Below are 12,567 nucleotides of genomic sequence, written 5' to 3'. Positions count from 1 at the left end.
GCTGACCATTCAAAATGTAGGCAGGTAATAGGTCATTACATTAGTTTGTAGGTTTGGCCCCCTGGCCTTCAATTGGTCAACGGAACATTGACCACGACCCTCATCACCCCGCCTACTGTATGCCATAGGCCTTATTACAAATGCAGATCCAGACAGTCGCCACCCCCTGCCAATACGTTTTTAATTGTTTGATCCTCTGTCCAATACACTAACTACTTACATCCTGATATGCATAGTAGCTGGCAATATCAGACACCATGTCTCCGGTTCTAACCAGCATCACCGTTTAATTGTTTGATCCTAAGCCCCATACACTAACTGCTTACATCCCCCTATGAATAGTAGCTAGCAATATCAGACACCAAGTCTCGGTTCGGCCATCATCCCCGTTTAATTGTTTGATCCTAAGCCCCATACACTAACTGCTTACATCCCCCTATGCAGAGTAGTTAGCAACATCAGGGCAGACACATGGCTACCTAGCACAACCAAAACACATCATTATAATGACTCTACGTGCATGCATACAGTTGTCACTAGCCATATACAGTTCTCACAGATACATTTGTGTATGTAATCAGTTAAACAGGACGACAGCGTCTAGCCCTCTATATGGAGCATACATGAAAGGGTCTTCAAACAATAAACTCAGAGACATGTCCGGACCCAACACCTCCTCTACAAAGTGTGGGGGAATCATAGACCCCCAATACATACATACATAATTAACCATTGTGATTGTAGTCAGTTAAACAGCACGCCTGAGCCGAGCCATCTGTTTGATAAGACACATGAAAGGGACTTCAAACAATAAACTCAGAGACATGGCCGGGCCCAACACCTCCTCCGGGCATAGACCCAACCCCTCCTCCAGACATAGACCCATTTGGTCACACACACACACACACACACACACACACACACACACACACACGACCCCACGATTCTAGTTATAAAAATTACAGTACATGGGATTTGGCTGACACCTTTTAACCAAACCAAAGCCTAGCAATATGGTAACCAATTTAAACTTTTTTTTAAAAAAAAAATATATTTTTAGTCCATATCTCTCAACATCTCTAGGACTTATCAAAAAATAAAAGTAAACTTCATACTACTCTCAGCCATTAATATAGTTGCTAGGAGTGGGGATCGAACCCACGAGGATACAAACATCCATTGGTTCTTAAGTCCAACGCCTTAACCACTCGGCCATCCTAGCAGCACACTTTGTATTTAGCCCCATTTACCACTAAACATATACAACTCTTACAAAGTTTATCTGATTCCCCATTATCCACAAAACACACATGGGGTTTGGGGCCAATATGGGCCCAGGGGTTTGACACCAGTCACATGACTGTCACATGACACTACATCCAATATGGATGCCAAGGGGCGTGGCATTGTTTGACACCAGACACATGACTGTCACATGACTTTACATCCAATATGGCTGCCCAGGGGTTTGACACCAGTCACATGACTGTCACATGACTCACAAAACAATAACAATAACAAACAACACGTGGTGACAACCACATGGCTAATTTGCATAAAAAGGAGGCGTGGTTATGACGTGATTTATGACGTTTCAGGGGGCGGGGCTTATTTTGACAGAAAGTTCAGGATAATATACTACTAATACTGTAATAATAGACGTGTTAACATATTATTTTGATTTTGGTAAAAAGGGGCCTTTCCACAGGAATTTATACCACCAACACTCCTGAAGCATGTCAGTATGTGGCTAACAACTGTGAAGCCAATGTACTTGTGGTAGAAAACCAGAAGCAGCTCATCAAAGTTCTTCAGGTAAATTATTTATTACATTCCACAAATTGATTGCACCTATCCACACAAAGTTATTAAGCATTGGAAAAACATGCAAGTTTTGTTGAAAGAAAAACAACAGACATAAAATTACACTGCAAAAAATAAAATGTAATCAAGTGTTATTTATCTTATATTAGGGTCAAAAAATCTATTTGTTACTATACATGTTTCATTATGTCCTGTTATAAATGCTAACCACATAAGATATTGAAGTGGCATTATACATTCTTCATTATGACCTGGCCAAACTACTTGAAGAAACTTTAGACCTAAAATTACTCAAGCTTCAATATGACCTAATAACACTGTTAAATACACCACAAACAGAATTGTTTGAAATGGTTCAATATTCCAATTACAAGATGTTTCATTTTGTCCAGTTATAAAATGCCAATGCAAGATATGTTTGAGACTTACATAGCACTCAAAGGATCATATTTTTTACTTAATTTAAGAAGACTATGACTTATTTTCAAGACAAATTTACTCAACACACTGGCAGACAAATTTACTTGTTTTTAGGATGAGGCTTCTTAAAAGAAGTCAAACTCTTCTTGAATTAAGTCAAATGATTTTATGAGAAAGCACTAGGTAAGTCTCAAATACTGAAAACAATACCAAATAGATTTGATTTGATATAAGATTAATAACACTTGGTTAGATTTTATTAGATAAACTGTTTTTGCAGTGTAAATAAACTCATTCAAATTATCAATTTTTGCCTGATGACCATAAAAAACTTATTGTGTAAAACTTATCTTTAAAACTGAAACTGAAACAAGACTTTTTTGAAGAAATGCAATAAGACTAGCAAGTAAATACTTGTCATTGTAAATAGCCTACTTCTCATAGCTTATTCCCCCTGTACACAATGAAAATGCTTTTGTTGTGCGACATGGACAAACAAAACTATCAAGCAAACTATTAGCAAAAACTATCTCTAAAGAGCTATATCTACTGACAAGGTAATATTTCACGATTCTTGCAAGATGTCGCCATTGTCAGCAATTCTTGAAGTTGCATTGCTGGTTCTCTCAGTAGCAACCCCCTATGGCTATGCTCCATAGCTATGCTAGGTGAACGATTCCCCTATTACAAGTTAATTTACCATCAGATAGGCTTTGTAGAGGTTATACTGTATAAAGGTAAAACTCTTGCAAATGTAGATAGATAGATAGATAGATACTTTATTGATCCCCAAGGGGAAATTCAAGGTCTCAGTAGCATACAGACATCACACGCAACATGCACTTACAGCAGAAAGAGTAAATATAAGTATATACATATAACAAAACTCCACTGTACAATAGAGACAGTAGAAGATAAGAAAAACTATCAGTGCAAGAATAGGTTGAGGTAATAGGGTTACATACATACATACTGCCATTCAGTATTGTAGCAGAAGCCATTGGTCATGTGTGCTAATATAGCATGAAAAACAGTGTAGCAGTAAAAACAGTAGTAAAACATTAGGCTGCATGTGGACAGTAGTAAAACAGTAGTGGACAATCAGTACTCAAACATGGAGAAGAGTTTGACTTTAAGAAGAGTTTGACTTATTTTAAGATGTCTCATCATGAAAACAAGCAAATTTGAAATTTATCTTAGAAACAAAGAAATGTGTCTGCCAGTATGTTGACCAAATTTGTCTTTATACTCTTATTACATTAAGTCAAAATTCTCTTACGAGCGAGCACTGTGCAAGTCTCTTTTTTTCTAAATATATATATATATATATATATATATATATATATATATATATATATAATCTTAATATGATATTAATAACAGTTGGTTAGATTTTATTTTTTGCAGTTTGATAGTTGTGCTTGTCAGCATGAAACGTCTCCAAGTATATATTTTTCTTAGCCAAAACAAGCGCTTTACATTGATTTGATGTTCGACAGAAGTCTTAATGGAAATCATTATTACGATGTATCTCTATTGTATCTATTTTTTTGTCCTATTAATTAGGTGAAAGACCAACTGCCGCATTTGAAAGCCATTGTTCAATACAAAGGTGATCTAGAACAGAAGCTTCCGAATGTATACACTGTAAGTTTGAATTGACTATAATAGGGTGTTATAAAACATTTCATACAGCATTTCATAGCATTTAAATATCTTGCTGTTTTCTCAGTGGACAGAGTTTATGAAGTTGGGTGAAGAGGTGCCGGATGGGGTGCTGGATGATGTGATAAAAAAACAGGCACCAAATGAATGCTGTACACTTATTTACACCTCCGGGACCACAGGAAACCCAAAGGGTGTCATGCTGAGTCATGATAATGTGAGTATTTTTAGGGCAATTCACAGATTACATTCAGAATGGATGATTAGTGAAGATAATTTATTGCAAGAAACACACAGGTAGTTTCACATTCAGGGTAAGCACTTGACATTACATACATGTCCCTGTGCCTGAAAAAAAAAATAGGATGATTGATAATTGTAGATGCAAAGTATTAGTGGTGCCTGGACAATTGTAAAAAGTACATAAAAAAACATACAGTATGTCTGCACAAAATGCTTCATACATTTTTGTATTCAAATTGATGTCTCAATATAAAATACATCAATTCAACACAGCATATTTACAAAACCAAAAATTGGAACACTTGAATATTCTGCTGTATCGAATTTGACCTCAATCTGCAACAAAACTCAACTGGTTAACTTGGTTTAGCAAATGTGTTGCCTCAAATAGCCTTTGCAACCATCACATAGGCAAAAGCATACCAACAAAATTGCAGATAGTGTTAACATCATAGACCTCTGCTGCATGCCGGGTAGGTCTTTGCCTCCACTTCATTCATTAATTCCATATTTTAGGACACCTCGTGGACATTATCCCTTACTATCACTACTACTATTAAAGAAGTAGAATCACGTTTTATTTTTTTTTTACAGATGTATCTGTACTTCTACTTGACTATGGAATGTGTGTACTTTTACCACCTGTGGACACTTCTATTCCGATTAGAAAACTGAATAATGGTTCAATCAGAATGAAAATTGTCATATAAACACCTCAATCGGAATGAAAATTCCTGATCCAACCAGGGGCTCGTTTCTAGAGAGTCGTTTGCTAACTTGCGTCGCAGCCTTGGTAGTTCGCTCCATCGTTCTTGGATTTGGTGTTTCTAGAAAGGGTAGTTCGAACTCTCAGTCGCAAACAAGGATGCAAAGATTGGTCATTTGAACTACTGCCCCTAGGCAGTCGCACTTGTGTCGTTCCTTGGTAGTTCCTGTTGGTGTCCGGAGCGCCTAAGCTAAAATCACAACTGCCTAACCAAAATTTATACTTGAAAAATTACGAAGCGGATGTTTATCTTGTGACTCAATGATTGATCTATCCTGTAGCTTTATTTTGATTAAGAGACTGACTCCCCTACTTGGCTCATTCTTGCTATTTATGTTAATTTGAGTATTGCCTTGCTTTTTGATAAGCTAGTATTATAATCTTCACAGACTCTTAAAATCAGCACAGTGATAAATGGTGTAGTGGCTAAAGCAAGTGACTATCCCAGCGTTGTAGGTTCGACTTTCTTATGATGTGAGATTTGCTTCTCGCTACCTGCAGGTGAACTAGTGTGACACTTATATTCAATTGTTTTTGACTGATGTCTTGTACCTATGGTCTCTCGATGTAGAGTAACTATACATAAATATGTATGGTCAAAACCTATTGTGTCTCGTAGGCCTTCTTACTCAGAGGTGAAAAGAAGAGATAGGAAGCGAACTCCGGCCGAGCGCGTAGTGCACTGACGTGTTGCCGTTAAGCCACGAGAGTTGATAACATTTGTGATACCCAGACATTTGTCCAGGCTATATATAGATATTTAACACAAATAATGGCACACATTGGTCGGGTTCAGTAAAATGTTTTATATACTTGCAATGGGGGGGTGGGGTATTACACGTTGCCACTGTTTCCACCAATGATATGTATCGCTGCATCATCAACAACGTTGTTGGAACTACAGTGTTCGAACGTCGGAGGTAGCGAATTGCGACACAGGTACGATGCTTTCTGGAAACAGGTGTAACAATGTCGTTGTTTGGTCACAAGTTGCGTCGTACCATGGTGATTGAGTAACGTTGTTGCTAACTTTTCTAGAAACGACCCCCAGATCGGCAGGGGCACAACGGATTAAAACGAAAAACAATGGTTCCGTGTCTTCCATGGGGCTACATGCCCACCAAGTTTCCTGCACCCCGGTCTTTCAGTGTCGAAGAAAAAAAAAACAATCCGGAAGAAAAAAAATCCAAACCTATATGACCGCCGCTTCACTGTGCGGCAGTCATAATACTAATAATAATAATAATAATAGAAAGAAAAGGTACAAAACACTATGGATGCCTTCGCTGCTTGATTTTTTCTTTTTTAAAGGTCTCATTCACTGAGAAACCGTTTAATACTTGTTACTTTCGAAATACTATAGCTCACTCCAAGTTGCATATGCATGCTGTACGTGAAAATTATCTTCTACCCCCATTGCCTGCATTAGCCAATGAAAGAAAATACACAGAAAAACAAGTGAATCAGAAAGAGCCCTTCCCAATGACGCTGAAGGGAAACTGATTATTCATGGCCTCGCCCACCTTGGCTTGTGACCGCCTACAGGAAGACTGGAAGATTTTGCGGCTAGGGGATTGTCTCTCTGCAGCTAGTAGGAGCTAACAGCAAGTTGCTAACATGGCGGAAAAAAATTGTGCCTGTGTTATTTGTGGCAATAACACATCAATGTTGCATGTCTTGCCTTAGAAACATGAGTTGAGGAAGAAATGGTTCGGATTTATCGTTGGAACACCACCACCGAAGTAGTGCAACATTAGTTCTGTGTTCCAATCATTTCGACCACACTCACTGCCTACAGTTAGAAAGTGGTTTTGCATCGATGTTCTGAAAACCTGGTTCTGAACCGTCATGACAATCGACCACCAGCTCACAGGCTGTAAGTACAAACAAGCTTTTCCACCTAACGTCTGTTACAAAATAGCATGTTCATATTATTCACGTTAGCATGCATGAAAAGGGTACAAGCTAGGCTTAGGCTAGCCTATATTACAGGAAGCTACACCAGGCACATAACTGAAGTGTTCTGTTCGCAACGTGTAAAATCAGAGAATGTCTAATAGGAAGGGCTCTGGTAAAATCCATTAGAGGAATGGTCTATTTTCATGTCCTCATGTCAGGCTACACAGCTTTCTAGCCTACATTAGCTCATCACGTTAGAAGCAAAGGTTTGTGATCTAACTTTTATTGTTGTGCTAGTTAGTTTCTAGAAGTCTTTTTCTAGTAGGCTAATACAGGTTCTTATGTGCTCATCAATGTTTGGGAAAGTCAATTCATGGGTTTATTCAGGTCACTTTCCACAGGTGTATAAAATCAAGCACCTCGATTATGAATGCAGACTGCATGGTGCTTGATTAATAATACACCTGTGTAAATGGACCTGATGAAACCCATGAATTGCATAACAGAATTGATATTACCGAATGTCTTCTTGTGGGTGTGCTACTTAGTACATCATACACCTTACCACAGTCACTAAAATATTTTTGTTTCCATTGTGCCAGTACAGTTTTGTGTGAGATAGTGAATGTCCTGTGCACTATTAGTATCTTGTAACTTGACAGTAATACACATTTATTTACTTTAGGTACCCAAACAGAATACTTCATGAAAAGTATGAGTATTGATACAAGCACTTCAGATACACCATGGGCATGGGGGCATGCTACCTCTACTGCCATCAAGCCTGTTCATCCAAGGCCAGCTAGAAGACCTCGGGTTAATCAAGAGGAGGAGGAGGATGAAAGCGACATCTCCACAATAACACCTGATGGCTCCACCTATGGCCCAGTGCAATCAAAGAGCAATGTAATAGAATCATCACAGCCAACGAATGTGTTTTGTGTGTTGTCCCTTCGGATCCCCAGGACAATACAAGCCGAAACAACAACAACTCAGACCTTTTTCCCTAAATAATCCCAGCACCATCTTACAAAGGATCTGTAGGCCAGATGTCTGCATCGTCTGGCAAAAAGAGGACATTGTTAATTCTGTGCATAGTTTGGATGTTCTTGTTTTGTGTTTGCATTATTTTAATAGACTGCAATATATTTGTCAGTGTTTCACGGACCACCTAGCAAAAAAAAAAAAAACAGTAGACCTACTTTAACAGTATATTACACAATAGGCCTTCTCACTGAACCACCTTGCTTATTGTCTTTGCACCTTGCTTATGGTGTCAGAGGATTCATATGATTTAAACTGGTTACATCAGTGTTGCAGAATTGTTTGGATTTACATACAAGTTGGTTCAATATTGCAAACAACTCATCTATTATATTTTACCACATCTACTTGTGGAACACTTAGAGATAGAGATAGAGATAGCTTGCGGACCACACTTTGAGTACCACTGCTGTATGTAAATATAATAAAGTTATTTATTGAAGATTGACCTGTTTTGTATATTTGTTTTAGGAGTTTCATCAGTTTTTGTCCCTTTTAAGCTAAAGGTTTCTCTTACCTTATCTTCTGTCTCACAGAGGGCCATAGTCGTCATAGTCGAATGTTTAGTGCATTTTGAAGGGAGTACATTATGCTAAGGCAGACTGGTCATACAGACAACAGGGGTACTGGTGTTGCCCGTTTTTCTAACCACATGAGCAATCCCCTTACTAAAAAGTAGTATAGGAATCTTATAGTATTTGGGACAAAATATAGTAATATTATAGGAATAATTATTATAGGAATAATTGGGACATACTGTAGAAGTACTACTAATAACTCTATAATATCCTGTAACCGCTATAGTTTTTCTATAGTAGTCTTATAGTACCTATAGTATGTCCAAATACTATAGTATTCCTATAAAATTACTGTAATATTTAGTCCCAAAATACTATAAGATTCCTATAGTAGGCTACTTTTTCTGTCATACGTGACAGAAAACAACTTGAGTAGGCTAACCTCTGCCAATGTCAGGCTATCAAAGCCATAGTTCTCATTACCGGAGAAGTCTTGCAGCACACATTCTCTGCTTCTGTAGGCATTCTGGTACAATTCCAGCAAAATATAGCTAGGTAGGTGTGTTTGCATTTAGATCTATATATATATTGGGCTATGACCAAGTGGTCTTTCAATGATAGTATCATGGAATTCAAACCATAACTATCTATTCCGATTGCATTAGCAGGCTAGGTCAGTGGCTGAACTGCATTTAGGCTTACCTGTGTTGTGAGGTAAAATATCTACTAGGAAGTCTGCAAAGACTTTTGACTGTGTAAAGAAATAGGTCTTTAATTTAAAACGTTTCCAACTGTTTATTACTTGAAAGCAAGATGACGATTGTCACAAACGTTTACCTCTTTTAGGAGAAATTTTAAGCTGACAGGCAATTGTTACCATTCTATTAAACCAACGTTCACCGACAAACGATCAGGAAGCGGTTCTTCTTCCTACTCGGATACTAGGATCAAGTTGGATCTCCGAAGACATTTTGTGCAACAGTTTTGACTCGAGTTTTAGCCAGGTTTTAGCACTGTAAAGTTGAATATGGAGCATAGCACAGGCAGAATCGGATGAGGACGCACTGGAGGAAGCGTCACAGTACTGTTAGCCAATCAGAGGTGAATTCATTAGCATGTCATTAATATGCATGACTAGAGGCGAAATCCAGTCGTTCTTCCCCACCCACCTTCCCCACCAAACTAGAACAGCATGAAACAGACGCAGGACAGCATTTTTTTCACCAAAACTGGCTCACAGGGCATTATTCATCAATACTACAGACCAGGGATGGAAATTAGCCACCCGCCCCCCGCCAAATGCAGGTAGTTTTGTGTGCTGGCGGGTGAATTTGGTCAACTTAAATAAATAGAGCTAGCATAGACTACCACAAATAGTCAGATCCGATCTAATTTTCATAATTGACGGTTAAAGAAAGTGTCTGTAGGGATCATGTAACGTTACCAGCCGTAAATCGCGCTGATTTGAAGTTCAACAACTACCAGTGAGCCGCCACCTGCAGCATAGCCTATAGTCACTGGTGCAGTGCTTCACTTTTTGCCATTACCATTAAGAAACTGTCGCTTCATGTGCAACTGCTAGCTTATTTCAGGATGACTGCATATCTAGTGAGATCTGTGGATCTGCGTTGTATCTAAACAGACTAATATTCTCACGTGAATTTGATTCTGGCCCAAAACATGACTCCGCCACCTCCTTGCTGACGTCTCGGCCTTGTTGGGACATGGTGGCCATTCACCAACCATCCATTACTCCATCCTTCTCGACCATCTAGGATTGCACGGCACTCATCCGTAAACAAAACTGTTTGAAAATTAGTCTTCATCTATTCCTGAACCCACTGCAACCATTTTCGCTTGTGAGCATTGTTTAGGGGTGGCCGAATAGTAGGTTTATGCTCACTTGCAAACTTCTTGAGGATCCTACACCGTGAGGTTCATGGGACTCCATATACAGCGGCTTCAAATACCTGTTTGCTGCTTTGCAATGGCATTTTAGCAGCTGCTCTCTTAATCCTATGAATTTGTCTGGCAGAAACCTTCCTCATTATGCCTTTGTCTGCATGAATCCATCTGTGCTCTGAATCAACGACAAATTTCTTCACAGTACCATGATCACGCATACGTTTTCGGGAAATATCCAATGTTTTCATACTTTGTCCAAGGTAGTGCACAACTTCAAACTTTTCAGCAGCAGAGCGATCCTTTTTCTTTCCCATATTTCTTGAAACATGCTGTGGCATGCTTAATAATGTGGAACATCCTTCTTAAGTAGTTTTCCTTTGATTTAGCTCACCTGGCAAACTAATTATCACAGGTGTCTGAGATTGATTTCAATGATCCAAAGAGCCCTGAGACACAATACCATCCATCAGTTTAACTCATTGAGTGCCAAAAACGTAATATTAAGTTTTTCCTTCCCATGCGTTGAGTGCCAAAAACGTAATATTACGTTTTTAGCTTTTTTTTTTAATTACGAAACTAGACACTCTAACACATCTTAAATGTGATTTTGGGAACTCTGTGATGAATGGAAATGAAATATATGACGATCGTGAAACTCATGAAAACGCACAATCTGGACATTTTATCTGGACATTTTATCATAACTCGGTTGCCGCTTTGGGTCGAATCAGTGACGCATGCATGTCAGGTCAAAACCAGGCCATTTTCGTGGGTCTATCACTAGGTGGCAGTCTCGCCAGGTCTTGCTGATCACTTCCCAGAAAGTCTACACAAGTAAGTAACAGGCAACACTTCATATTTCATGAAAGACGTTATATCTCCATTTCTAGAAAAAAATCGATTTTGATGAAAACTAGCCACTGTTTAGCTTGGGATTTCTCAGGAACAGAGGCGTGTAGAAATACACGGTTTGCACCCACCGAGAGCTTAAAGTCTCACCTTTTAATTGAGCTATTGTATGTGTTCGTAGCTATAACACAGAATATGCTGTGGCTGTACAAAAATCATCAACAATGGTCCTAGATTGCTGGCACTCTAGGACAAAGCTCCCGAAAACAGCTTGGCATTCAATGAGTTAATTGAAAAAAAAAAAAAATAAGTTATGTATTAAGTTATTACATAATTGGCAAAAAGTTACATTAAAATCATTACGTTATTGCTAATGATAATTATGGTGGTGGATCTGTGATATTGTGGAGCTGTTTTTATTCCAAAGGCCCTAGGAATCTCATTAATGTGCATAGTATCATGCTTAATGTTCTACTCTTGTTCTTTGTTGAAACATTTATATAGATCACATGGATTGCTAATGCTGTAGGAACCATGACTAATTTGAAGATGTGTGAGGAAGAGGTTGTCAGTTACTTGCCTCTCAGTCATGTGGCCGCTCAGGTGAACGACATATGGATTACTATGCGGTTTGCAGCAACAACCAGTTTTGCTCAGCCAGATGCTCTGAAGGTATTGATTTGTTCGTTTTAGTTATAAACATTAGAATCCTTGAAAGAAAATTGCAGTAAATTATACTGTCATCTTTTCTTGATCCCCAGGGCTCTTTAGTGGAGACTCTACGAGAAGTACATCCAACAAGTTTTCTGGGGGTACCACGTGTGTGGGAAAAGATGCATGAGAGGATGAAAGAAGTTGGTGCCAAGTCCTCATTTTTACAAAAACAAGTGGTTGATTGGGCCAAAGAAAAAGGGTCTAAGGCCAGTCAAAATGAAATGAATGGGTGTGTGAAAACATTTACAAATTTACGTAACTAACTTGAACTAAACCAAAATGTCAAAATGTAAATTTTTATAAGGCTTGTTGACATTGATTAATTCATTGATTGAGTCATTGATTGATTCATTAATTAATTTATCCTCGGAGGTTCATTGAGGGTAGTCCTCATTTTTAGTGAAGCCGAGATTACAGTAACAATGAAAAAACAAAAGAAATAGTATAATAATTGTAGTAAAAAAAATATAAGCCTGCAAATAAAAAAAATAAAATAAATATTAAGATAACCTACATAAAATTGTGGACGAGGAAGGACAAATGAAAATACATAATAAAACTATTAATATTATTATTATTATTATTATTATTATTATTATTATTGGTAATAATAATAATAATAATAACTAGAAATGCAATTCTGAGGAATTACATGAGGGGATGCAATCTGCAGGCTAGGTAGACAGGTCATTTGCTGGAAAGATTAGGCCTATTTTTTGG

General features: G+C 38.1%; 1 protein-coding gene and 1 non-coding gene across 2 annotated transcripts in view; one reads left to right on the top strand and one right to left on the bottom strand.

The window, feature by feature from the left end:
* The window catches only part of LOC125294427 (long-chain-fatty-acid--CoA ligase ACSBG2-like), a 71,027-nt gene that overhangs the window by 50,872 nt on the left and 7,588 nt on the right, over window positions 1-12,567 (top strand). The window contains exons 3-7 of the mRNA XM_048243155.1: window positions 1,695-1,815; window positions 3,811-3,891; window positions 3,977-4,126; window positions 11,638-11,805; window positions 11,895-12,076. Coding sequence (XP_048099112.1) covers window positions 1,695-1,815; window positions 3,811-3,891; window positions 3,977-4,126; window positions 11,638-11,805; window positions 11,895-12,076 — 702 coding nt within the window. The remainder of the gene's footprint in view (window positions 1-1,694; window positions 1,816-3,810; window positions 3,892-3,976; window positions 4,127-11,637; window positions 11,806-11,894; window positions 12,077-12,567) is intronic.
* Window positions 1,138-1,222, bottom strand: trnal-uaa. The gene has a single exon. It is a non-coding gene; the product is annotated as a tRNA-Leu (tRNA).

Source organism: Alosa alosa, chromosome 5 (assembly GCF_017589495.1).
Source record: "Alosa alosa isolate M-15738 ecotype Scorff River chromosome 5, AALO_Geno_1.1, whole genome shotgun sequence".
Lineage (NCBI taxonomy): Eukaryota > Metazoa > Chordata > Actinopteri > Clupeiformes > Clupeidae > Alosa > Alosa alosa.
Note: the sequence above shows the minus strand (reverse complement) of the source record. Positions and strands in the feature narration are given on the sequence as shown.